The sequence below is a fragment of the Pocillopora damicornis genome, chromosome 8 (assembly GCF_964200805.1).
Source record: "Pocillopora damicornis chromosome 8, jaPocDami1.2, whole genome shotgun sequence".
Taxonomy (NCBI): Eukaryota; Metazoa; Cnidaria; class Anthozoa; order Scleractinia; family Pocilloporidae; genus Pocillopora; species Pocillopora damicornis.
This window is the reverse complement of record NC_142677.1, coordinates 22,141,411-22,169,356: the sequence shown is the minus strand read 5'-3', so window position 1 is coordinate 22,169,356 and position 27,946 is coordinate 22,141,411. Positions and strand designations below refer to the sequence as shown.

General features: G+C 38.2%; 2 protein-coding genes across 3 annotated transcripts; one reads left to right on the top strand and one right to left on the bottom strand.

Moving 5' to 3' along the window:
• The first annotated feature begins 158 nt into the window (after positions 1–158).
• On the top strand, positions 159–11,969 carry LOC113678887 (cell division cycle 5-related protein). The gene is made up of 22 exons (XM_027195805.2): positions 159–353; positions 554–657; positions 925–955; positions 1,717–1,847; positions 2,303–2,433; positions 2,569–2,665; positions 2,995–3,045; positions 3,471–3,547; positions 4,235–4,338; positions 4,847–4,926; positions 5,551–5,632; positions 5,720–5,878; positions 6,301–6,472; positions 6,921–7,066; positions 7,314–7,394; positions 7,671–7,767; positions 7,939–8,060; positions 8,469–8,768; positions 9,605–9,694; positions 9,987–10,070; positions 10,520–10,648; positions 11,305–11,969. The coding sequence occupies exons 1-22, from the start codon at positions 309–311 to the stop codon at positions 11,416–11,418; spliced, it is 2,427 nt and encodes an 808-aa protein (XP_027051606.2). The 5' UTR covers positions 159–308; the 3' UTR covers positions 11,419–11,969.
• Positions 11,940–24,280, bottom strand: LOC113678888 (palmitoleoyl-protein carboxylesterase notum1a). 2 transcript variants are annotated; one of them, XM_027195806.2, is made up of 12 exons: positions 23,962–24,280; positions 23,260–23,474; positions 20,420–20,472; positions 18,549–18,644; positions 17,631–17,691; positions 16,699–16,760; positions 16,205–16,307; positions 15,528–15,716; positions 15,160–15,272; positions 14,526–14,691; positions 14,170–14,217; positions 11,940–13,815 (listed from the first exon to the last, which is right to left on the bottom strand). In XM_027195806.2, exons 1-12 carry the CDS (start codon positions 23,962–23,964, stop codon positions 13,608–13,610), a joined length of 1,317 nt encoding a protein of 438 aa, XP_027051607.2. In that variant the 5' UTR covers positions 23,965–24,280; the 3' UTR covers positions 11,940–13,607. The 2 variants fall into 2 exon arrangements, with proteins under 2 accessions (XP_027051607.2, XP_027051608.2); XM_027195807.2 differs by having other exon boundaries at positions 23,260–23,471; positions 23,962–24,147.
• Between the last annotated feature and the right edge of the window lie 3,666 nt (positions 24,281–27,946).

The window sequence follows — 27,946 nt, the reverse complement described above, 5'->3', positions numbered from 1 at the left end:
ATTAAAGCTTTCAGTAGTGACTTTATCTTATCGCGTCTTCCTCTTTCCACAAAAGCTGGTTCGTATTTGGACTAAGTATCGATTCCCGAAACAGACGAGCTGGACGAGCCCTCGCTACAAGTAGGTACACTTCATTACTACTTGCATGACATATCCACGGGAATGCTGGGAAGGATCAAAACGTTTTTGCTTGTAGTTTGCTCGTGGATCGTACCTAGAATGAGATAAAATATCTGCAAAAGCAGGGGAATTTCGAAATCAGACATTTAATCGAGCTATATTACAGGTAATAAACTCCACCTTACGCCATGCCACGGATCATAATCAAAGGAGGGGTGTGGAGAAACACTGAGGTAAGCCTAATTTCCAGATCCTTGTTGCATGTCTATGTGACGATGGTAAACTTTTCACGATTGAGACTAAAATGTGAGATGATTCTAGTATGGATCTCCGACTGACTGTTAAAACAAATTTTGTTTCGTTTCCTTCCTACAAGGAGTAGACAGCAAAGTATAAGTTCCATTCTCGTGTTTCATTTGTATTTTGAATTTAGGATGAAATTCTAAAGGCTGCTGTAATGAAATATGGAAAAAACCAGTGGTCCAGAATCGCGTCTTTGTTACATCGAAAGTCAGCCAAGCAGTGCAAAGCTAGGTGGTAGGTGTAGATCTTTGGTAATTTTTTTCGAAATGTACAGCCATTCATGTGAGAGGTGTCCTTTAGACTGCCAGGATCAGCATTTTCAGAAGTCCTCAACATAGAGAGAGAGAGAGAAAGTAAACAAGATGGTATACACTTATTAAGGGTGTGAGTCAAAGTGTATGAACCAAATTGTCTGTAGTTTCATTGTTTACCTGCTCGTATGGTGCTCCGTCACTAGTGACTGTGCTGTCTGATGTATTGTGTTTTTTTGTTATTTATCAGGTACGAGTGGTTGGACCCCAGCATTAAGAAGGTAACAAAGCCAATTTAGTTAAATCAACTGATTTTATAAGGAAAATTTGCCTCCACAAATAATTTAAAAGCTGAAACTTTGAGCATTAGCCATTTGTCAGAGCTGTAACAAAGGGCTATCCCTCCAAACATCAGTTTATTAACCCTTTACAGTGGCCAATTTACATTAGCAAATCAGTTGATAACACCAAATCATCTTGTAATATCCACCCCCCCCCTCACCCACCACCATTGCAACACCATAGTTTCTTCAGAAAGTTACATCAACAATATGATAGGAATCAAACATATTGATACTAAACCCAAGCAATTTTTATGCTGAACTTTTGTTCTTGGATTGTTGTACATCAGGTTCTCTTTTGAGCTAAATATATTGGTAAGCTTTTTAATGGGTTTTGAAACTGATGTGAAGAACATCATGAAAAGTTGTATGAAAAAATGGGAAATGTTTATTTTAAGCAGGGGCTTTAGATGTAAACAGGGATTTGCTCTTAAACTCTCAATTCCCTAAAAGCTTATCATGAGATTTCAGAAAAGTTTTCCACTAAATTTGTGGGATATACATGATGTCACTAGAAGATTGAACTTGATCACTCTCTACAAGTTGATATGAGCATGCATGTCTTATCTCTTCTGTTCTCTTTAGAAACTACTGTTTGCCTTTCTCTGGGACACAAAGTTAGAATATCTAGATTCCTTTTGATTTCATGACCTGTAAGAGCCAGAGTAACTTTTATTACTGTTTATTCTTGCCATGAACAGACTGAATGGAGTCGTGAAGAAGATGAAAAGCTGCTTCATTTAGCAAAGCTGATGCCAACACAGTGGAGAACCATTGCTCCTCTCATTGGTCGCACAGCATCACAGTGCTTGGAACGATATGAGTTCCTTTTGTAAGCCAGTTTATTTTATTGATTTAGATATAAGCTGAGCAGTTTGGGCTGAAATTAGAGCAAGAGTAGGATTAAAGTTGAGCCCTAGAGGTGATCTTGGCCTATGGCAGAGAGTTTTTGATAAAAACAATTTTCCAGTGCATTTGAACAATACCAAAGGGGCATGTGTTCACTCACAAGCTAAGCTATATTAAAGAAAAACAAGAGAGAATCTTTTACTTTCCACCATTACCATTAACCAGGTACAATACCTGTTTGAGTGGATTGAGTTTGGTTTTGATTCTCTGCCTTAATGGAAAAATTTTCCCAGCTTCTCCTATTTTCCCCTCCCCGCAAAAATACCCCATTGAAACTCAACTGTGCCGGAAAACAGTTGATGAAGAATTTCTGTGGGATATATGGCAGCTGATTTGTAGTTATTTACTTAGTCCTTTTTTTATTCATTTATTTCTCAGAGATCAAGCTCAAGCTAAAGAAGGGGAAAAAGATGAAGGTGATGACCCACGCAAACTTCGCCCAGGAGAAATCGATCCCAATCCTGAGACAAAGCCAGCAAGACCTGACCCTATTGATATGGATGAAGATGGTACTTGATAACTTTCTTCTTAAGATCTTTTACAATTTACTTATGTGAGACAAAAGAGATGTATGTTTAGATTATATCAATTGTCAGTTCATGTAACTGTTTTCATAAAGTTTCTTTGTTTTTTGTAATGATCAGAGTTGGAAATGCTGTCTGAAGCAAGGGCTCGTTTAGCTAATACTCAGGGTAAAAAGGCCAAGCGGAAAGCTAGAGAGAAACAGCTTGAAGAAGCCAGGTGAGGTTGGAAACAGGAGTCTAAGAATTGATCAAACAAACTTTGTTTTATAACATAGCCAATCAACTTTAATAGTTCATTTATTTATCTTTTTTTTGTGAATTTATTTGAGTGAACATGCTCCATATTCTCATTCAGCATACTTATGACACTTATAATGATTATGTGTTGGCATTGAAGGGAAATAGAGGAATTGAATGACAGTCCCCAGAGGCTTATAAGAGCTTCCCATGGGGGGGGGGGGGGGCACTTGGAGCATTTACTGTACATGTGTGTATATGTACACTCTACAAACAGGTGTATGATATTTTGAATTATGTTTTTTTTAGGCGACTGGCTGCCTTGCAGAAGAGGAGGGAACTGAGAGCTGCTGGAATAGAGTAAGTTCATTATTATTACCAACAGTTTCCTACCATCTTCTTTAAATTCGTGGCCCAGTTGTTATTCCTTTTAATGTAGCCTTCCTGTCAAGTTTGGGCTCTCATAAAAAATGTGTCAGCCAGCAATTGTCTGTTGCTTACTGAAAGATTCATAACCACTTACTTACTAAATTTTCTCCCCACTTTATTCCTAATTTTTTTCTTCATTTGTCAATTCCACCTCATTCAGGTTAAGTAAATGCCTTCTTAAAACATTTTCAAGGAAACTACCGTAAAGGATAGTTCCTATGGAGGGCAGAAACAATAGAAACACCATGAAGAAAATGAAACTGAGAAGGCTAATTCACATGTGAATTACTGTATAATATTCTCATGTACTATTGACTAAGATATTTGTAATTAAATTTTATTTTTCAAACTTAAAGAATACGAAAGCACAGAAAGAAAAAGAGAGGAGTGGATTACAATGCTGAAATACCATTTGAGAAGAAACCAGCTCAAGGTAGAGTACTGTTGATACATTCATGTAAAGTTTAAGATGTACTTATTTGAAAATCTTTAATCAGGGAGGGTTAGGGGTAACAACAGCATATTTCATAGACATGTACATGTAATTCACCCTGAGATCAAGCCTGCTTACGAGACTGGTACCTATTAAGGAGGTGAAAGAGCCCATCCCCCTTTTGGTGGCATGAAGAGGTTATGCCTGGTGCTCCATTTCCACATGTTATTGTTTCCCAGCATTTCAGCTTCTTGGTGCTTCTCTCTTCTCCTTGATGGTGAAAGGCACTGTAACAATTAATATTTCTGCCTAAGAACACAAGGCAAAGATGGGGCCAGGCACTGGACAAAGATTTCTTGATTCAAAGTCTAATGCACTGACTATTTGGCCACCATCTACCTTTTCCTGCCCTCCCCTGCCCTGCCCTTGAATTGAGCATAAATAATTAAGTTAGAAACAACGTTCTTCCCTATTTTAAGCATGACAGGTAAAAGAAATTTTCAAACTGATAGAGCAACCCTTTTAGCTGTTGAATTTTCAAGTAATATAAGTTGCTAGTGGTGGTGAATTTTTCTGGTTAGTGCCTGAAAAGGAGAACACTTTTGTTTTGACTGTTTCAATTGACAATGGCAGTGATAAGGAGGTTGACAATGATGATGATATATTTATTAATTTATATTTTGGTAGGTTTCTATGACACAGCTGAGGAGGAACTACCTGACTATCAGCCAGATTTCAAAAAACTTCGTCAGGATCATCTGGATGGTAAAATGAGAGATGATGTTGAGCAGGTGAAGATTGAATTTCACTTCCCAGATTTAGTTATATTCAGTAGAGTCAAGACAAGACAGCATCCATTTATACTGTAGGATCAAATAGTTAAAACTTTTTGTTCAAATCAAAAGTATAGAAAGTGGCTAGTCTTCTAAAATTACTGGGTGCCCTCCATTTATGAATAGTAAAAAAATAAACAAGTGTGAAAATTGGCTTTACTGTGATTAATGTTGCAAGGAGTGAATTGTGATGATGAACCTGACCCTTTTATCTCCATAGTCAACCGATAAATTCTCCTTACCAGTCTCCATACATATTATTGTAACAGCTATGGTGTGAATTTGTCAAAGATCAGGACAGCTTCTCTTTTGTTAGCTTGTCTTGATCCTCTTGAGTTTTTCTTGAGACAATGTCTTGATAGTGTGCCCAGAAATTTATGCTGATTATTTTTGGGCTTAAAGAGCAAATCAAACCTACGTATTTAAAATGAGCCTATGGATTTCTTCATTTGACTTCATTTTACAGCAAGAAAGAAAGAAAGACAGAGAGAGGATGAAAAAGCGAAAAGAGACAGATCTTCCAGGAGCTGTGATGCAAATTAACAAGTAAGTATTATGGCTTTGGCAGCTGGTGGCTTGATTTTAATAACTGCAGCTGCTAAGTTGATGATGAGGGTCTGTATAAACTGTAACAATAAGAAGTGCATCGATGGCAGCAACATCAGAGAGGTTAAGGATGATGTTTACAAGAAAGAGCAAAGAGTTATATCTAATACTTTCCTCTCTGCTTTCAGCCATTTGTACAAGTTATGCATACCAAATATTCAACTTTGTTGTGAACATGAATTTTTTTCTATTCTTTCAGTGTTGATCTTCAAGATTAGAGAAAAAGAGAGCATTCTTAAGCATCATGCTTAAACTCACCCATAAAAGTGTTGACAACCAAACAACATCAATCCCCCCCCTCAAAAATTGCAAGACTGAAAATATCAAAAACAGAAAAAAACAACAGGAATTTGGCAATTATCAGTAGCGAAAAGCATCAAAACCAAAAGCCATGACAACAATCAGCAGCTGTGACTATTAACAAAACCTTATTTGCGACAATATTCTCTACTCTATCTCATCTGAGAAAGTAAACAACCACCCCCCCCCAACAAAAAAGCACAACAAAACTACCATTACAATTTCACAAACATAAACCATGTGCTGATTTTGTCCTCATTGCAGACTTCATGATCCAGACTCAGTAAAGAAACGTAGCAAGCTTGTTCTTCCCAAACCTCAGATATCTGATACAGAATTAGAGGAGGTTTGTAATTTGAATGATCTTCATATATATCTGTTATGTTCACAAATTCACACCCTGCAAAATCTGTTGTCTTTTTATTTTATATAGATTGTGAAGATGGGCCAAGCAAGTGAGACAGCTCGCTTATCGGTTGAAGACAGTAACATGGCATCCAATGCCCTTCTGAGTGAATATTCAGTTACTCCTGCGGCAGCCCATGCTCTGAGGACTCCTCGAACACCTGCTGAACAAGATACAATTCTGCAGGTACTACATGGAGGGTTTCCACTATACACTGTGCACTGTGAAAATGTTTTAATTCATACTGATCTTGGAGATTTGTTCCTGATCTGCAGTAATAAGTTACCCCTGTGTTTAATCTATGAGAAGAGAAATATGGGTACTGGCAGGGTTAGAGACACATTTTTCTTAACCTTGTGTTATTCCTTTGGTTTCTTCCTCATTACAGTTCTGCTGTAAAAATTGCAAAAAATTAGTGCCCAGCAGAAAAATCAGCCATCTTGAGCTGCTAAAATAAAATTCCTGCAAAATTTTGTTCCAGTGCTCATGGCTTACATTTATTTTGTGGTTGATAAACTGAAACAATAAATTTTCTTGAATCCCCAACACTAAAGCATGTTGTCATGATAAATGAATCGTTAACCAACTCGCTTTGCTCTGTTCATCAGGAAGCCCAGAATATCCTGGCTTTATCTAATGTGGACACTCCTTTGAAAGGGGGTATGAACACACCCCTCACTCAGAGTGACTTTGAGGGTGTTACCCCAAAACACCAAGCTATTCAGACACCAAACATGATGCTAGCAACACCATACAGGACACCTCAGGGAGAGAGTGGGGGTGAGTGTTGCAAGTAAAGGACCACTCTGTACTAGGAGAGATGCTAGCAGTGATTCTTCAAGTCCTTTTTTTACATCTGCACACAGTTGTTTCAGTAAAGTAAGAACCACTCTCTTGAACGCTCATTTAAAATCTCACTCATTTGCTATCAACTCTCTCAAATCACTGCTGTCTCGAAATGTTGAAAACACCGAATAATTAATTAGACATTTCTTGTGTGTATGACTTTGTAAACTGTCTCTTATTTTTTTTTAAAGAGGTAACAGACTTTACGTAAAAATTTAGTTATCTACAGAAAGTACTCTTTTAAGGTCAATTGGCGATTCCGATTAGTGACTCGATGGAACACGCATATAAATAAAACGAACAATTCTCTGCGTTTTCTGTTTCGTCTGATGTACCATGCGTAGTTTTTCATTCGACCGTAAACTGTGTTTTGTGTCCTCAGGCGTCACTCCTCGTAGCATGGCTGGTACCCCTCAGAGGGGAAGCTCTGCCACACCAGGGCGTGCATCTGTGAGAGATAAACTGAATATTAATCCAGAAGAGTCGCTAGAGGAGTATGAAGCAGGTTACAGAGCCAAAGAACAACAGGTAAGAATTCTCTGACGTGTTCGCGCTAGACTCCGGGTTGAGAGGTCTGGGTTCGAGCCCTAGCTGGGTCGTTGTGTTGTGTTGTGTCTTTGTTTTTCGTGATTGTTCATGCAGGAGGAGCTAAGACTCATTTGAGAGCGGGTTTAGTATCATTTCCCTCTCCCTCTCCACTCATCGCGCTAATCATGTTTACAGGACTTGTTTTTCGTGAATGCTGTATAATGCAAACTGTATTGTGTTCATGCAGGAAGAACTGAAGGCTCAGTTGAAAGCGGGTTTGGCATCACTTCCAGCGCCTTCTAATGACTTTGAGATAGTACTACCTGAGGTGAGATGCTTTTCTTTCTTTTATTGTACCCATACTTGGGTTATGTTCAGCGCTGTAGAGATTTCTTTAAAATAGTTTTTGATGTGATAATTTCAATTTGGTGTTTACTCAAGCTATGATCAGAAGCCTTTTCCTTTTTTTTTTCCTTTGGCAATGTTTGATTTCTATTAATTTTTTTCTTTATTTGTTTATTTATTTCTTTTCACCCCCTTTGATTTTACGCGTTTCCCAAGTCGAGTAGAGTATGTAACATGAAATTTCTTCTGTTACTAACAGACCGCTGAAGGTGAGGCGGAGGAGACTACAGATAATGGCTTCGTTGAAGATGCAGCAGATGTCGATGCCAGGAAAATGGCCATGAAAGCTGCCGAAGGTTTGGAACTAGACACTTATCTAAGATATTCTTTTTTCGATTTGTGAGCGTTAGATTTAATTACCAACTATTGGCTTAGACTCTCCAAGCATAATTTGCCCCACTGGTTTTAGTTTGATTTTTCAGAGTATAAATACATGTCTGTTGTTGTTTTGTTGAATTTTTTTACAGAACTTAGAGAATTAAAACGGCGGTCTCAGGCCGTACAGCGGGACATGCCACGCCCATCGGACGTTAACGCTACTGTTCTAAGGCCGGCCAATGTTGAACCACCCCTCACAGGACTACAGCAGGTAGAAAGAGGAAAGACTGTAGTAAATGTTTAAACTAAACACTTTGTTCGCTCGGTTTGGTCCAGTTTGGTTCGGTTTGCCAATTACTAACATACTTTCGGTAAAGTTCGGTCGCTCTTTTTGCTCGTTTTTACCCTCTATGAGTAGGTTAATTCGCTGTTGCGTTGGTTCGCTCGTTGGTGACGGGTTCGTCGGTTTACTACATCTTTTGCTCTTGCACTCTATTAATGTCCTATTGTCGTGTCAAAACAGCGAAGTTTCGCGAACAACACTCCCATGCAGTTACCCTCAGTCAAGTCGCATTTCTCTGAGCTCTTTTAGCAAAAGAAGACAGAGAAAACGAAAACACCGCTATGTTTGAAAAATCTTTACGTGTCAAATTAATGCTTTGCGAATTTTCTGCGTTAGGCGGAAGAACTCATCAAACGAGAGATGGTGACCATGATTCGACATGACGTCGTCAATCATCCAACAGCTCTACAGATCGAAAACTTGACTCACAAGAAATCCAAGAATTCTGCGCAGGCTGTTATAGCAGCAAATCAAGCGGCTCTTCAAAATGAGCCTTTGGAATCGTTTTCAGAGAAAGAGATCGGTAACGCGAAAGAGCTTCTGGCGAAGGAAATGGAATTCGTCAAGTCTAAAATGGCTCATGGAGATCTGCCCATTGAGAGCTACACTAAAGTGTGGGAAGAATGCTACGCTCAGGTGGGGCGATTTAATTATCGCTTTTTTCAACACCACATAGTTTAGCTTGTAAATTCGTAGTAACATAAAAGTATGACCTGGATCCTGAAAATTAGTTTGTTAAGCCCCTGTAGAGTTATCTTTTGGCTGCCCAATATAACAGTGAGCGTAACTACAGGGGTAGCGAGGGACAAGTTTTGAACTGAAATATTGGTGTTTCACTATGTCTCCTTTGCAGCCATGGTTATGTTCCGTCACGCAACGTTGTTTGCGAAAGCTTTTTTCGCGACGAGATAACACAATTGCGGCGAAGGAGGTTATTTGCCTCTGTTAAACTGTAGCTATCAAGTAGCACGTTTATTTGGTGCAGCGATAAACGTTTTTCACGAAGGCGGAAACAAGAAAAATCCGAGCCCATCATGTGGATTCTGGTCTCCTTCGCAGCCATGGTTCGGTCTTGTCACGCAACAAACTCTGTCTCGCGCCGACTATAGGAAATTATTGTGGTTCCAATTGAAGCAAGCTTGAGGGGGAGGGTAAAAAACGCGTTGAGATTAGACAAAAAACGGCTGCGAGGAGACTGATGAACGGACCCCACCTACAACGTTAGAAATTTAGTTGATGCGCTAGGCTGTGAAAAGGATTCTAAACACTTCTCAGCTACGAAATGTCTTTGCAGAGAAGGTTGATTTTGAGCTTAGTCATCTTATTAGGGCTAGGGTTAGATGCACAAATGCTGTCAAGTCTTTAAAGGAAGCCCCCATGTGTGTCCATTTAGTTGAAAGATTCGGAGCTGTATATTAATCTCTATTAAAGAGGTTCCATTTGTCAAACTAGACTGCTCGTGTCTCCGACAGGTTTTGTTTTTGCCGACACAGCAGCGATATACAAGAGCTGCTTTGGCCAGTAAGAAAGACAGGCTGGAATCCTTGGAGAAAAAACTTGAGGTAAGAGACTGCATTGTCTTTGTAAATGTATATTGTTACGTAGACTATAGAAGTTATTACGTAAGTACAAGAGCATATTCAAAAATGAATAAATATGCTGTATAAAAGAATGCACTCGAAAGACATACACGGAACTATTTAAACTAAAATTGTGCAGATTCCAAGTTCGCGGCATGTCACTAAGAGAGTTCTTTGCACGTAGTATTTTAGTCGCACGGAGCATGATAATTACGGTACACAACAGAAGCTAAACGACAAATTTTTTCTCTTTTTCTTTTGATTACTGCTAAAGATGAACCGAACACACATGACAGAAGACGCGAAACGTGCGGCCAAAGTTGAGAAGAAACTGAAAGTTCTTCTCGGTGGCTACCAGGTAAGAACATACTCTGTTTCTGTTTGATTTTACTTAATACGTTTTAAACCATATTTCACTTGACGCCTCGTGACCAAAGCCAAAATCATCATAACGTTTATTAGTGCACAGAAAATTTTAGAACTTAAGGAGAAAAAAAATCGAAAATTGGTTACTTCCCTTACTGAATTGATAAATTGAAGTCTGAAAGGGGACAAAAAATGAATTTTAATCAGTTTAAGTAACTAAACATCCAGTATCTTTGCAAATACCAAGACGGAATTTTTATAAAAAAAGGAATGGCACATGTCAGTAATGTGCAAGTTTGTGCTTCTTTAGTCTTTCCAATTCTTTTGTCAGTGAGCCTGAAAACTTTAAAGGCTAAAGTTTACTTACTGATATTTGCTATGGACAGAAGTATTAGGGAGTTATTCCCTCAGCGTTTCGGTCTGATATATATTTCCTTCCAGACCCGAGCTGTCGGTTTGACGAAACAGATTAACGATCTTTACGAACAAGTTGAACAGGCGCACATGGAGAAAGAAACTTTCAGTTCCCTGAGAGAACATGAACTGAGAGCTATTCCCAAGAGAGTTGAGGTAATAAGAAAGTGTATTATTTTCACTCCTAATCTAAACTTGTCTTGTTGTCTGGCCAAAGGGTAAACCTTTGGGAAAATATTGGGAAGGACTTCTTTCCCCCTTCCCGCCTCCCTCTTAACCCCCCTTATCTCAACTCTTACATGTATTTCTCGTCAAGCGTCCAACTTTATTGATATCCAAGGAATCTTGAGTCAAGGAACACTTTTATTGCCCAGCTTGATTTCACGATTTTTGGTCAAAGAAACCCTTGTACGACGTTGTGTTTTTATTCACCATTTTAAGTTGCACGACTGGAACTGCACACACTTGTGTAAATGATAATCATTTTCTGGTGGGTAAGTGTTTCACATTTTAATCCGAACGTTCAAGAAGCCGTCATTGTCTTCATGGTGGAAAAAAAAATTTTTTTTCCTGGAATTACCAATTTTTAATAATTGGAAGAGGTGCCTGAGGTAAAGAGTATGATTTGATTGGAAACTTGTGGGGTCCTCTACCGAGGAGACTAGAGAGTTGTGAGTCCGATCCTTATATCTCCTTCCCTAAATTTGGGGGAGGGGTAGGGTTGGTCTGTGAAGGCTTTGGGAACCTTCTTTTTATTACATTACATTACATTACATTACATGGTGATTATTTTTTCTCCTGTTTCCTTTCAGGCTCTGAGAGACGATGTGAGAAGACAAACCGATCGTGAAAACCAACTTCAAACTCGTTATTCCAACCTGCTGTATGAACGAGGCGCGACCTACAGTCAGATGCAACACCGCTGAAAATCCACTCTGTTTCTCTTGCGTCGTTTTCAGGGCATGAAGTGCCTTAGTGTCGAAGATTTTTTTAATACATCTCAAAACGCAGATAACTTCTGACATTAATGTGCACTTGCAAATAACCGACTTGAAGATTTCTATCAAGAAAAACTTTGTTGTCATTGGAAATCTGTCTCTTGGAAGTTTCAATTTCGAAACTATTGTCACGCTGAAATGATAGTGAGGTGTTTTTGTCGAGCTTCAGTCTCAGAATTAATTTCAAGGAAGTGTACAGCAATTCGAAGGGAGAACTAGAAATTAGACGTAGGGAATAAGTGAACACGAGACAAAGCACTTCATCGCCGCCATATTTATTCACCTACACGGACGGTAACCCTTTGATTTTTTATCGGTAAACCTCGTCTTCTCAGTTCGTTAGTTGACTCGACCCAAGCCTCCCTCGTTTATTTACTATTGTGCTTCGTTTTTCTAACTGAAAGCCCGGAACAGACTAGTCTTCTTGCTACTGTAGTGATCAGACTAAATTTTTATGAAATAAAAGAGTTGTTTATTAATTTTATGGTGTTGTAAATATATTATAGAATTCCTTCACATACACGTAAGAAATACTCACCAATAGTTAGTTATACTTTCATACAGTATTGCCTCAAAATTGAGACGAAACACTGTAAGTAGAAGAATGCAACTCGAACATTTCTTTATTTGTTTTAAATTAATTGTATATAGAATTGGATTCAGTGATTTTAAACGTCGTTATATTTTTTAATATTTAGTAATGCACCTAACAACAGAACAAATGACAGTCATCATAAACCTTGCTTGCGCTAAATGATAAAACAGCCTTTCTTGTCTCCTTGTTCGTTTCTCGGCTTTTTAAACAACAACCGCTTGCCCTGAATAAAAGCCGTCGAGAAACGAACAAGTCAATCAAAACGATGAACTGGTCGACCAAACAGATGGTAAATTAATGAAAAGTTGATAGAAAAACTACAGCCCTCATTTGGCGCGAAAACGGGCACGGATAGTTGTCCGCGGACGTTATCTGTCCCGAGATGCGTACAGTTGTGTGGGGAAACTGTGAACTTCGAGAAACAGGTAATGTCCGAGCTATCGTGTTTATTATCCTTCAAATATTTTTGCCACGCGTGGGTAAAAGGTTTGTGAACAGCTTACTGTTTGCCATGTGTGGGATGATAATTCTTCCTTAGCGTCTCTAGTACGACTAAATGAACGAACAAAATTGTCCCTTCTTCTGTAACAATCGCTGAACGCTCTCTCATCTTTTCGAGTCACTTTTCAAGACGCAAGGTTTGAAAATTTGGGAATATCGCTTGGTTTATATCCTCGAATATTCCCCAGTTTCAGCTGAGGCGTATTTGATCAGGCGATGCGTTAAGACCAATCGCGTGCGAGCAAAACTATTTGATGCATTACAGTGACTAATATTACAGTCGATAGCACATAACAAAACAGTGTCTTTCAACTACCTATCAATTCTACCATCTCCGAAAAATGGTCTCGTTGCTGGTGTTTCTGTTTTCCTATTATGATAAGATTAATTTTTAATGAGTTTCTGTCATAATAGTGGCCCTCATGATTTAAATTCTTTTTCTTTTTCCTCGTATTTTTACGTGAGAAAATATTGAATTTACCAAAAAAGGATGAGATACATCTTATGGCCAAAGATAAAACTTGGTTACCTATGTCTATGAAAAGATTTGTATTTTTTACCAGGTTGCCGCCACTTTTCTTTACTTTCAATCAAAACAAAATGGAGTCGAATTTTACCGAGTACTCTATCGCTCAGGTACACTGTATGGGAACATAACATGCATATTTATTATAAGTTACTCATTTTATAATTACGTGAAGTACATTATGTGTCCTCATACACAACGTGCCTACCGTTTTGCGGGCTTTCGGTGAAAATGATGGAAGCAGAAGGGCCACAAAAAGCACTCTTGATTAGTTAATTAAAAGTCGACCTTTTCAAAATTCGTAACGCCTTTTTAAACTGTTTTTTTAATCATTAACTTCGTAATACGAAGAAATTTATAGTAGCTGTTATCAATGTGTTCTGTTGCATATTAAAATATAGTGATATTCCATTAACAACTTCTACATTACACTAGTGACTTGGGAGACCCTTTTTCCATGGAGCTCCCTCATTTACGTGGTCTTGGAGCCACAACCTAGTCAGACGGTGGTTTGGTGTGTTTACTGCGGGACCGCTGACCCATTAATTTCCAGCCTGAAGGACACGTCGGAGCGCACTGTGGATAAGTACACTCCGTTTCGATGAGTGTCTGACAGTCCTGCGTTGTCTGGCCAGAGGACTGGTACCAATCGTTAAGCGCCTGGTTTAGGTTCTTCCCTTTCACTAAAACGTTCAGCCAGTCACTTTGGAGTAAAAAGAGCAAAGCAATTCAAAAACTTAACCACACTTATTAGCAGCAAAAAAAATCGTATTTGACTGAATTTCTTATTACACCCCACAAATGCAGCGTGACCAGATTTTTCTGATTCATCGTAACAACATGCGATATCGCTATCGGTGGCAATGCTCAACGCCCGAAGCACGATCAGGAAGCGACAACTAAGTCACAGTAACAAGTTTTGGTTTTCGTCAGCAAGGATTTCAACAGAAACGTAACGAGAATAATTGATGGCGCGAGCCTTCCAATTTTCCAAGCTAAATATCCTTTTTTACCTTGTAAATGTTAAGATGGCGTGTAAATTTTGAAACATACTTACTTTTGATTGAGGATGCTGTGGAATATGCAAGATGGCGCAAATACCGCGCTGTAAAGAGACAAAGCAAAAGTATATATTTCAAACTTGTAATCAATAACAGTATATGGCTCGTTAACAGACATTCCCCGACCGACCGCGGATACTTTAAGCGTTGGTGACATGACGTTTCCTTTGTAAATACAACCTTAAATGGTCGTCGCTAGCCAGGAAATCCTTATAGCCTCTTTAAAATTTTCGTCAGTGTACGTCAACGTACTTTATAGGGCGGATTTAGACAGGTTCCTGATTACTATGAATCGAACAAAAAAACAAAAAAAAAAATGAAAAAAAAAAATGAAAAAAAAAAAAACTCTCACCACGATAGTCCTTTGGTCCTATTGAAGGAGTTCCTTACTTCATTCCCAATGTAAGATACCCGGGCCAACTCCTCTTTAGATAACTGTCCTGGTCTCATAATATGCGCACCAATTGACCACACCAGTTGTGCGCTATCGTACAACCACTGGAAAACGAACAAGGGACCTGTTTAGAGGTAAATTTGGAGACTGTTGGAACGGGTATTCTTTAGACCAGGAATAAAGAGAAGGGCAAAGTCACAGTTTGAGCAGGTTGAAATATTAAGCAAAAATTTTACCAAAGTTACCATTTGTAATCCCCTTCGTCTCACTCCTCTGATCTTATTGTTTGTTATGGGTTTGCATTGTAACTTCGCTTCTTCTGTTTTTCTTATTTAAACGTAAATTTTCTAATGCGCTGAAAAATAAACTCAAATGTCCAGAGCTAAAACCAGCGTTTTCAAGCATGTCCTCATTGAGGAGCGTTTTTGAGAAGCTCCGTTTCAATGTACAGTTCGTCAGGATCGGTGCGAAGAGTAGGCCCAGCTGCTAAACTAATGATTTTACTCTTCTGAAGTTTTCATTAACACTTCTCGTACCCTTGAGGCAGTTAGATGAACGTTTTTAAATCATTTTTTTTTTCAGTTAGACTTACTATGTTTCGGAGACTTATCATCTGTACGATACACCTGTTCACCAAAGAAGCATTTCCATTTTTTCTGAGGATTTCTTCTTGCGCAATCGTCAGGTACAACGCCTCTCCAATAACTGATAAACAAAAGCTGAAGCTATAAATAAAGCTTTTCATTCTAAAACCTTTAAAAATAATATTTGAAGGCGCCAAGTAGAACAAAACGCCAAGCTTGGCCCTACCTACTTAACAAGGCGCAGGTGATTCATACCTGCACGTGCAAGTGGTAATTCACGCGCGAAGATTAGAGTTACAACTATATTTTATCTTTCGCGCGAGTCTCACCAGCGTTCTAGCCAAGAACCTTTTACGCAGTTCACGTGTTTACTTACGCTATTGCCATTTTGGTCACGTTTTCTTGGATTTTAGCACTCTGGCAGTGTTTTCCTCCTGCAGGACACGAAGGAATGTCCAGGTACCAGCCGGAATCAGCCAGGCCTCGAACATCGATTTTAAATCCACCCGTCTGGAGCCTTTTGGCAATCCTGTCCAAGTTGAGAATCACGCCGATACCACCAGCACTAAGGACGAAATAAGTGCGAATCATAAATATTAGATTTTTAAAGAAAGACTTTGTTGGTCTGGAAAATAGCGAGGAGCAAAGAAAGGTTTTGAGTTCCCATAAGGAATCGAGCCCAGACCTTCGCATTCTGCGCTCCGTTGCCATAAAACTGTGCTACAAAGACCTCTGTGGTGAGTTAGGGCATGAATGAGTTCAGATGTTACATGAATTCAGTACACTGCAAATATTATTTAAGGGAATGGCACGAGTATTTTAAAGCTAATCACAGGGCGAGGAAAACGAAAACCAATGCAATCTCATACTATTCCCAACACTTGATCACACCTGTATGCTGGTCCTATTCACTGGTTTATACTTTATTCTAAGGGAAGCATGCTTAAGACCCACCCAGAAATTCACCCTTCCAATTGAAATAGACCTGGTCTAAGTCTTGACAACTAAGTAGTTTTCTAAGTTAACGAAAATATGGCACTGAGACCAGAATACCTGCTTCCTGCTAGAAGAACACGTTCGGCATGTTCCAGACCCTTTGACATCAGCTCCGTAAACACCCTTTCCAATATTCTGCTTCCGACAAAAGAGAATCGCTCTGAAAAACACGACGTAAAAAGGTCTTGTACCTGTGGTATAGGATTGAACACGCCATCGAATAATTGTGGGCAGTTAACCCTTTGACCCGATGGAGTGACTGAGATCTAATTTCTCATTACAGTATCACCCCTAAATCACACATATAAGTCACGAGATTAAAAGAAATGATCAGCAACTTAAGAAGCCCTTGATTGTCAAACAAATTCTCCTTCCAGTATGGAGAATATGCATACTGATGTTAGGGCGTGAAGGGTTAAGACTGATCGTAGAACCGGCTGTAATGAAATCTTTAAAAATCTCACAGGTGTAAAACTTGAGGGGACTCTTAACTTGTATTTAGTTATTGAGACATTTCGATGTAATTTAAGGGTAAAGGAACAGGTTAGTACCTCCTGTTTCACTTGCTGATGCGTTGCCAATCCATGCGTCACTTGAGCAGTACGGTACATACCTGACGACAAAATAACAAACATTGATAACTTACGTCGGTCATGAATACACAAGCTTCTTTCCCAAATGTTAAAGGAGGTACACCAGTTTGCTAATCCTGAAAAATTTAGCCTGAATTCTGCCAGACTGCGCATGGGCATAAGCGGCGAAGAGAGATTCGAGCCGGTGAGCAAAGCCAGCGAGTGAGAGGTTTTCAAGAGGTCGGGCGCGAAAACTAACAGAACCCTCGCACCGCTTCGTGCACCCTCACATCGCTCGCACGCGTTCGAAACGCACGCACATCGCCGCTCGTGTTGAAGCGCCAAAATGATCCTACTCACAAGCCAGATTTTACATGTTCTTAATTTGAATATGTCAATCCTGTCCATCCCTTATCAACTCTCTAATTCCCATGGAGGACCAAGACAGAATTTCTCCTTACAATATCAATACAACATCAGGCAGACAAGTGATGAGAATAAAGAAAAATATCAATCAGGAGATTATCAATTGATCCAATACCAAATTCTCCAATGTAACATCATAAGATTTGTATGGCAGACAGTGAAGAGAGATACTAATGACATCTTGGTGTTAATGATCTTTTCACTATTAACTCTCTTGCTTTTATTACCCGACTCCACGATTATTTCATCGTCTTCTTCTCTCCAAATGAAATAATCATTTGGCTGAAATGACCGCAAAATATTTATACGCAGCTCTCAAATCCTCTTCTATTAAAGAATCGGGTAGAGAGGTGACTCTATAACTCACGAGGTTTCTTCGCAGCTTATAATTTAATGACATAAACTTTCTCTCTAACCTAATACCTTAGCCCCGGTTGCACAATGAAGGATGGTTAAAAAAAGGTTAATAAATATGAAAATCTTACACATGATTTGCATTCCACCAGGTTGGATTTAGGTGTTGTTTCGTTGAGAGTATTCCAGAGCCTAACAAACAAGACAATACAGCACAAGAGATCAGTAAACAAGAAATGTTTTCTTTCTTTTTAAAACCTTATGAAATCATCAGAAAGATAAGTCGGAATCGATCTTTTAAAGCTGTGTCAACTTTTTGATAGATTCACAGTCCTGCTGTCGTGCCAGGCTATAGTTAGGAGCTGACTTAACCACGAGGGGGGGCATATTTTCCTTCTAAAAAAACCTTTTCCGTAGTAAATGTAACTCGCTTAATATGCCAACCAAATTTAGACGGATGTTCCCCAGTGGTGATTGTTGTTGAAGTGCAGTCAATTTCAGGGGAGACAGGCTATATCTTCGTGCGTGTTAAACATACTCCATCTGACGCCAGGAAATTTCACGTCGTCATCTTGCATATATGATGGAGAACCATATTAGAAAAGGTGACGTGCTTTTGCTCACTGGCCAATTGTTTTTTTTTTCAACGTTTTTGCTGCAATACTTTCTGCTTTATTGAAGTTCTCGTGATTCTGCACATACTCCGCGCGCGTTGCACGAATTTGAAGGTAAAGAACTTCCAATCCCTGCACAGGAAGTCGAAAATTCGCGACACGGCTTAGGTTATTTTTAGGTTCTCTTAAGGACTCCATTAAGGAAAGTAAAAGGGGATTACCAAGAAATAATACCTATGTAGGGGATACATTTTCTTTAATTGATCCTTTCTTACGAGTATCCACTCTCTGTAAAATTGCCAGGGCATTCCATGTAGGATAAACATTTGCTTGGATACTTTCAATCGTTTTCTGCCGCAGAAAATCAAAAACGACACACACAGCGGAGAATTTTCCGCCTTGGAATCTAAAAGAAGAGAGTCTTTTACGTTATACCTTCCTTAACAGGGTTCCACCTAGCAGAAGACATCAGATGAGTCATATCGGAATATCTCACTTCGCAAGACTCTGCACTGGTACAGAATTCGCCACCTGGTGAGAAACAAGCAGAATAAATATCAAGGATTAGAAAGTTGATGATGAGGTATATTGTGATTTAAGGCCTTTCCACCTTAGGCAGCACGATTTTAGAACAAATTTGCTTTTGTGCGTGTTGACAGATAGAAAATAGAAACAGAAGCAGCCCTTGCATCCAAAGGAAAAAAAAAAATCACAAGATGGTTTTATTTAAATTAGGGGCTGTATGAAATACCTCAGCAGTCAAAACACACTGGGGAATCAACAGGAAACTGAAATTACATTCTATTTTTGGGAAGTTATGGTATTTTTGCAAAAGAGTAGTTTTTAACTCGTTTCAATTGCTTTTTGTTTTCACTGTGTGCTGCTAGCAATCGAAGAGTAGAACCTCCGCGGATGATATCATAGCAACAAAACTGAGAACAGATCTTAAAATTAAAAAAACCTAAACAAAAGCGGCCAGAGCTTGTACAGTATCTAAGCTCCTTTATCTTTACATTCGAAATATTTGTTTCCTTAATGAATTACGGTACGAAGAATAAAACAGAAACTTGGCGGAAATACCAGCAACTGAGAGGATCAATTCAATTTCAGGGCTTCTAAGACAACGGTCTCAAATTATCCGATAAGCCGTATTAAAAACTTTCCGATAAATACAGAGAAATAACAGGAAATATAACTGAGAATCTGAACAGTTTGAAAACATATCAATTATGTGTGAGATACCAGCTCTTTAGAAACACTGCAATTCTCTTTTCAGCTGCAAATTATCCAGAGCCGCGTCAGAAAATAGCTCGTTATTTTAGCCTATCGCTAAGGACTTAATGAACCGTTCGCTTTAATGTATGTTAATGTGCTATGTTCGGTTTTAGACAGTACTCTCTTTTAAAATTTTCAAAAAAAAGACCTCATTGTTTTAACGTGATCATGACATCTCCTCTTTTAGCCACGCTAAACAAGATAAAGGAAGAGGTTTTCGGCAAGCACATCCGCTCAGTCTAACGTCCGATTAAATTTTAGTTTCCAGTATCTATGAAACACTTGACAACATTTCTCGTTATTCTTTGGATGATACCTCTAATCCTATTCAAAGTACAACTGTCCCACGACATGTTAATCCTCTTTCTTTTACTTCAATTGAAGGTGAGAATTACGCATCAACGCAATGAACACCACCTTACAAGCATTTGTTATCAGCATTTTTCTAGCGTTGAACATTTATATATGAAAAGGACGACATTCCAAATAAAAAAGCGAATGTTCAACGCTTTTTTTTTTGTTTGCTTTTTTTTACCGAATCGTTCCTTCTTATTTATCCGTTTTCTTTATGTTCCTTAACCGCGCTTCTCGGCTCGGAGGATATGCATGAAGTCCGTTCGAAACATGTTTTCATTTTGATAAAGTTGTGAAATTCCCAACGTAGTTTCTGATTGGCGCACACTGGACAAAATGCAGAGTGACACTAGCTATTTTTTTTTTCAACAATCAGCAAAGGAATTTCAGCTTTACATTCTGAGGAAAATTGTTTCGCGTGATCATTTACGCAAAAATTACCAGAATTGTAAAGCGTTCACGCGATTGACTTTCTTCCATCGAATGAAAATTCGACTTAAAGGTGTTCTTTCGTGAAGATAAAAAGACATGTTGATAGGTTATTTTTGTAAAATGTTGATGGAGGCATTTTAGGACGCAGATATGCTCTTTATTAATCTTGTCCAATCTATTTAAAACTCGGGTGAGGGAGTAAGGCTTAGTCAAAACTAAAAATATACCGACTGAGTTATATTTACCCTCCAAATACACAATCCACCTTTTACTACCATGAGCTCTTCTCAAGTAATACCTGCAAATAATAAAAAGAGGGAAACAATTAGGATAAAATAATTCGTGAAAAGATTCACGAAAACTTTCCGTGGTGACGTTGTTTATCACAGTAGACTACTTTGACCTGATTTACTTCAGCAGACATATCTTCTAAGCTTTCAATATCGGAGTAAAAAAACATTCAATTAAATTTTAAATGAAGATCAGAAACTAGATGTAAATACCACACGATTGCACCTGATTGCCTCTGCGTAAAGCTTTGCGCAAATGTCTCAGAGTTGTGGCTAATCTAAGCAAGCCGATGTATTATGGCATGCCATGTCAACGGTAAGTGGTAAAGCCTATGTACGTGAAAATAGTCCGAAGGACTGAAGTGCCATCCCTCATGGGGACTCGTATCTTTTCCTTTGCTGGTGTCCCGAAAAATGACTTAGATCTTACTACATCCCACGACCGAGTTCAAAAGTTGCCATTTTTTTGTCTGTCTTTAGTCAAGTTCAATCAAGTTCATGTTACATGTAGCAGTTACAGAAATCAAACTTTACTTAAAGATAATTTTAAAAAATTTTGATTTGCCACTCTATGAGTGGCGTTTTCTTTCTACTAATATCTTTGTTGATTTTTTTGCTCTCGATTTTATTTTCATACCTTAGTTATTTGTACCGTGGTCGGCTTAGAGCCAAATCCTGAAAATGACCCGAATGCAAACATGGTTGCGTGGAACTTAAAGACGAATTCAGTGCGCAGTAAAACTTACGACTTCCAGTTCATTTTGCTGGAAAACCACACCCTTTCTAATGGAGAATGAAACTCAGAATAGATATAGAATGAGGATGGGTAATTTTTGGTTCGGTCGAAAATTAAAGAAAAATGTTTGTTTTAATACAAAGAAGGTCTAAGCCTTTCCCCCCCCCCCCCCCCCCCTAAGAGGATTCAAACCGCAAACCTTCGGATTCAGCGGATGAACATTTCATACCTCTGAGTCACAGTTAAAACGAAGTCTCTTTGAAGTTCAACTGTATTTTTTGGATTAAAGCGAGGAGAGATCACATTTTTTGTTTATCCCCTCTGATATATAGCCTTTAGATAGTCGAATTTTAACTTAGCACTTGGCAGAAATATTCCTTTTTTCTCTATTTCATTTCAATGGTTTAGTTGACCTCTTCTTGATTGCTAAGGACTTGAAGTTCCTGCCATTAAAATTGTTAAAATAGTTTTTTTTTCAACGTGATAAGGCATATGGAGCGTTTAAGAAATTTAATTCAGAATGGAAGAATTAATTCAGAATTATCAAATTAACAGCGTGATAAACAGGGCCGGATTTGACGATGACAGTATGGAGGAAAATTGCTACACACAGGAAACTGTAACGGAATCTATCGCTTTGTTCACTGTACAGTAATTACTGTAGCATTTGTAAACAAGACCATGTATGGATGTTTTTCGTGAGATTGAGCAAATTCGTCAATCAGTACTATTGATAAGTCGTGAACTTGCTAACTAAAGTCCAATCAACAATTGAATACCACAGATGCTGACAATCAACGAATGCACGAAACCAAGAAAGTAACTAAGGCGCCTAAATAGAGTGTTTGACCAAGAGGAGGCAAACAAACTTAAGTCTACCAGTATTTGAAAAAATAAATCTTAATAAGAACCCTTTCGAAAAGTTTTAGATATTCTAAAACACATTTTCAATGCTGTAAATAAGTAGGAAGGATTTTGTGTTGGAGCCAAAGACACGACAAAGAAGAATTGTAGTCTTTTCCATTTTAACTGTTAACATCTGTTCTTTGCATGGAGTTTCCTGAGAGCAAGGTTGACTTCAAAAGTATTCGGCTTTTCATCAAATTTCATAAATTGTGAATAAAAAAAAATTCCAATAACTTTTAAATTTTGCCTGATTGCACTGAAGTAATGACGTTATTATTCCTTTTGAAGGGTTGAACTGAACAATTACTTAAGGAAGTAAAATGAAAGTGCTGCGCTTTCTTCACATAAGGTCAATTGAGTTGTCTTGTTTGTATCCTTTGACGACTCCATATCGCATTAAGCTGGCATAAAATCAAAATTCCCACTTAATTGAAATGCTGGCAACGAAGAACTGCAAGAGTAAAATACTGGCAACGTTGATATGTAAGAATCTGAATTCTTTAGTTTCCTTTGATTTTAATCTTGTTGAGTTCGACAGAAAAAATTTTCCGGAAAGCACGTTGTAGCAAGGTGTTGGTTATCATTGTTTTAGCACTGATATATTCAAATCTGTACTTACACCCTGAAAATGCCGATTTTTCTTTGTTATCAAAAACAAGTATTATACATTTTCTGATCAGACAGGAGTTCTTTAATTTGCCTCTAGAAACCTCGCCTTGGATCATGCAGTGAAAGAAGGACATTCATAAACTTTTGTAAACTGCTTAGAATATAACTCAAGACTACTTATTTTCGAATAAAACCGATAGATCTTGTAATAAGTTTGGCGGTTGAAGCCACTCAGGACTTATCTTCTGATTCCAAAGTCAACCTTTCTTCACATAATATGATTGCGTAAACTCCCTCTTAACCTGAGTGTAATTCCATCAGAGCTTGGCATGCGCGCGGCCATTGATACGTTTGGGCGTTGAGTTGGTCAAGGAAAACTATCTTTCGCGAAAAGCTATGTAACATGAATGTAACGTTTGAGGATTAATACTACACAAAACCTGTGAAAATTATCACACATTATGCATAGTAATTCTTGTTTTGATCATTGTCACATCAATGAATATTTCATCAGCACATGTATCGCTTTCTATCTCATACTTACCCTGCTGGTGTGCCATCGTTGCATGTGACATTCCTATCGGTAAGATGATGCAACCTCATCATGAAGATATCGCGCGACAAGTAACACTTTTTAGCCAGGTGAACGAACTGATGCGACAATTCGTTCCACGACTCTTGCTGAAGGTCTATGCTGCAGTCAACGAGCGGAACACTCAGAAACGCCCAGAAAAACACCGTCGTAAAAACAAGGAACTGCTGGGGAAAATACACACAAGAAGGAAAAAGTATTTTTTTCATTTGTTTTCTAAACGTGGTGTGATTCAAATATATATGCAGAGCTTTGAGTCTTTGTGAGAAAGTCAAAGACGGATTTTATGAATTGTTGAACAAAATGAAGGTTTAATAGGCCCAGACGGGTTTTTCTTTCGAAAATACCATTTCTTCCGCAAATATCACTTGCGCAAATATAACTTTCACAGATATCACATAAGTTGCTCTATAAATAAACGTAGTTGCTCTCTCAACTTATTTTTGCCACGGCTTAGAGCGCACATTCATCGTGTGCAAACAAATTAAAGGTTCGACATAATTGATTAAGTATTCACAATTGTGACAAATTAGTAACCTAAATGCGTTTAAATAAAACAACTTGCGAGAACTGCTCATTTTGATCCAAAACAACCTAGGATGAAGTTTGAAGAAGAGACTGAACACCAAGAACTACCTTGAAGAATTTACTCACCATTTTCAAGTGGTTGTCCTTTTACACTGCAATCGAATTAGTCTTTTAACCTGAAAAAAAACTGCCCCAGCTTCAAAGTAACTGGTTTTTCTTCCACGGCGTTCGTTCTTCTATCACGACAAAAAAAACTCGCTTTCAACCTAAGAATGAACTACCTAAGTCAATGGTAACGAGACGGCCAGAATTGATAAAACAGCGATGCTCAACTAGGCTATATAGTAGTGAACTCCGCACCCTATTGGACGCGGTAACTATAAAGCCTCATCCTAATTGCTCAATTATTAAACTTCATGACCGTGTGAACCGCAAAGTTAATTCTGGCCACTTCAATTACATACCCAAGCACGTTATTGGAGCAGCCGCTAATACTTAATGCAATGATATCCAACTAATACAAATATTTACGTTGCAACACCCCCATATTTTAATATTTTATTTTAATTGCTGGAATTAAACGGCAAACGCCAGCGCGTGCAAGACTTGGGGTGCGCCTGATCAAAACCTTGGTTATACCAGGAGCGAATTTGGTGCGTCTTTTTTTCCTTCAAGGCGCACAACGTAGTTTTTTCTCGGTGAAACCAATTAAGCCTGTATGACCATTTCTCGCGTTCCTACCCACATGGGACCCGTTTGGCGGTTGATCAAAAGAATGGTTTAATTGTAACCCGCAGGATCAAAGGTAAAAGGATAATACCGCGTTGGCGGACATTGTTTTTGCTCCAAGTGTAATCGTTTATAAAACGAACGAATGCGACCCCGGGATGCTCGCAAAAAACTTATACAATAGGCCGATCTTGAAACCACTTAAAGACGATTACTTAATCCATTCGTGTATAAATACCGTCCAAATCTGCGAACCAATGTCACGAAATGTACCGCCCTTATCGCCAATTGTGATTATGTGCTCAGCAATGCGGAGAAACACATCATAAGTTTATCACATCAACGCAATCAAATAGCATAAACAATAGAAGACAACGTGCTTTTGATTGCTCTCAAACCATGCAATTTTAAACGAAGAAGGGAAACTTACGGGGCAAGCTTATTGAGAAAAACATTGCTAATACGCCGTGTGTTAGTTAAAGGGTTGAAAAAGGTCTAGCTGCCCAACAGACTGACAAACTTGCTATTGCCCGACCCCATTATTAGAAGCCGTTTGATGTGTAAAAAGGCAAAGGTGTTCTGACTAACGCAATTTTGTAAAATTAGGGCATACTGCGGTCACAAATATTTCTGAAGAGCCTTTAGTTCATGACTTGGCTCAAAAGATAAATTGAATTAAATTGGAAATAAAAATTAAAATTAGGAAAAGGCCTAAGGGTCATTTCTATGCTCAAAATGGGGGATATAATCACTTAATTAAACACTCAAATTAAATTATACTCTAGGGCAGAAAAAAGATGGAGCTCAACATGAGCTGGTTTGTGTCATAGCAACCTCGTATCTGCCCTCTTAGTGTGCGATAAATTCCAGTTGCAGAGAAACAACGCGAAAGTTCTATTTATGTGCCTTGGCTGACTAATTTAAGACAATTTTCTCAGCTTCGCCTCTATCAAGAATCCAAGTTATTCTCTGCTTTATAGCGCAGAAGAGATGTTTTTCGGTTGATTACATAATAACAATAATACCGCAACATTTTGACAATTTTATAGCTTTTTTGTCTTTATTTTTTTTTTCATACAGAACAGTTGGCTAAAATTGGACTCGCCGTTAACGTGACCCTTTTGTTAATTTATCATCTTGCTGTCATGTCACCGAATTACTACGACACCAGTCTTGTGCCGTTCTTTGTCACTTGAATTCTGGGCATTGAAAGACACAACCAAAATATCATACAGACTTGCAAAACTGGTCACCCAAAACCTATTTTTAATTCAGACAAATATTTTTTTTTTTTAATAATGACACCTTTGAAAGTTTTAAACGACAAAGAAATGAAATGAGTGAACCCTAAAGACACCATGCAACGCCAAATTCATCACTAATCATGAGTAATATTTCTCAAATGCAGAGTAGCTAAACCATAAACTCATGAAAACCGAGCGTTCAGCTGAACTGAAACTCTGTTGGTGAAATGCTGTTTGGTTTTCACTCCATCCGTCGTACACAATTCCAATATTTCAGGTCTTCAGAGATGAAAAAAAATTGAAGATGAAAATGACAGTTACTGCCAGTACAGAGCATGGTGCTGCCAGGTCCAAATCTCATTTTGCTATGAATTTTTGGAGCACAGTACTTTATTATTCCTTCAGACAGTAAATCTACATTAAAAAAGCTAGTTCAGGAATCCATAATTTCTTGTTAGGACATGTCAACAGTGTTCGAAGGCAGATACGTTATCACAATTAAATCCGTGGTAAAAGTTTCCTTTGTTTCAAGACAATTCACGACTTAAAATCTTTCGCTTGAAAAGAAAAAAAGAGTGTACTTGCTTTTTGTTTTCCTAAAACTAAACCTGAAAAGGTTTTTTACAGAGAAATTCATAAACAAATATCTAAGTTATTCAAAACCTTTATAGAATTATCCAGAGGGTTTAATCAAACCTATTTAGTTGCTAAGTTGACGTATATTTGCTCGTTTATAAACAAAACAGAGAATGCCTGTAATAACAGCAAAGAGCAGTTAATAACGAGGTTATGTTATGACTTACTCCATCTGACAATTGATAGACAGCGCAATATGTTGGCTTCCTTACTCTACACTGATTTTGAAGGGAAATTTTGGAATTTTTCTAAAAATGTTAATATTTTCATTTGTTTGTGTGAAAATAGACGCGATGATAGAAGGGATTTTCAGATTTCGAACGATCTCGCATTCTTCTAAACTGGATGTAGGCTGAAGTTAACAATGAAAATAACCAATTTTAGTTAAGCAAGTGTCGATTTTTCACCTGGGAATGACGATTTTTAATAATAAACTATTTTAAGCCTACTGCATACCATCAGCCTCCAAATAGAGTTCGAAGAAAGCAGAAGTGAGAAACTACTAAAAAAATATCTGAAATAAGAACTGTGACAAGTGTCACTTTCAACTGAATATGCTCTGGGAAAAAAAGCGCCTTTCATTTTTACGAATCGCGTGAAAGCCTGCTCGCCTTTAACGTATTTAGCACCTCGTTTCAGATATGTTGCTGCCGTAGATATGTGGGTTTGTGCGAGCGCAAAACTTTGAATAAGCTTTGATGTATCGGATACGTTTTAACTAAGCTATTTTAGCCGGGTTCTTACTGACGGCCTTTGGTCAATACATGCTGTTTTTCTAAATGTGCGTGATCGATATATTCTCTGCAGGAACTCGGGAAGTTTATTTGTGGTAAACCGCTATCTAAAAATATCACATTTTGTTACTTTATTTACTTGGTTTTACCACCGCGGCAAGGTTAATCGTCTTTAAAACAATATAAATTCAAAAGCCTATACTAAAGTACACCGTATCGGAAATCTCTTTGTAATTGTTTTGTTTTCTTTATTTTTTTTACTTCCATAGCAGCTGACGCATTTTCCGGGTTTAACTGCGGTTTCATACAGCTACGACTCACATTTTCTTCAGAGCAGGACATTTTGTAAATGCTCTCCTAGTGGAAGTGTTACCAATTATTTTGGGTATCTGAGTTAAATAATACAAATCTGAGAAAGTTGCACGTACTCCAACTTCCCGCTTAGACAAACTTAAAAGCTACTTTCCTTGAGAAGCAATTTTCAGTCACTTACTATGAACAACTGGTTCATTTCGACCCGGCTCTCTGATCGCTATTTCGTTCAGCTCTGCATTTTTCAGTGTTACCAGTTTGAGTATCGATTTCAGATTTGAGATAAATCTATACATGTGGAAGGAAAAAGGAGAAGTTTAGCTCTTTGTGATCCAGCCATATAACTTCATGCTTTCTTTCCTCTCAGCGCTACTTATCCGCATCTCAATTCATGACCATCGCAGTTTCCAAAACATCCGCTTTACACAACATATCACTCAAACTTAATACGAGTAA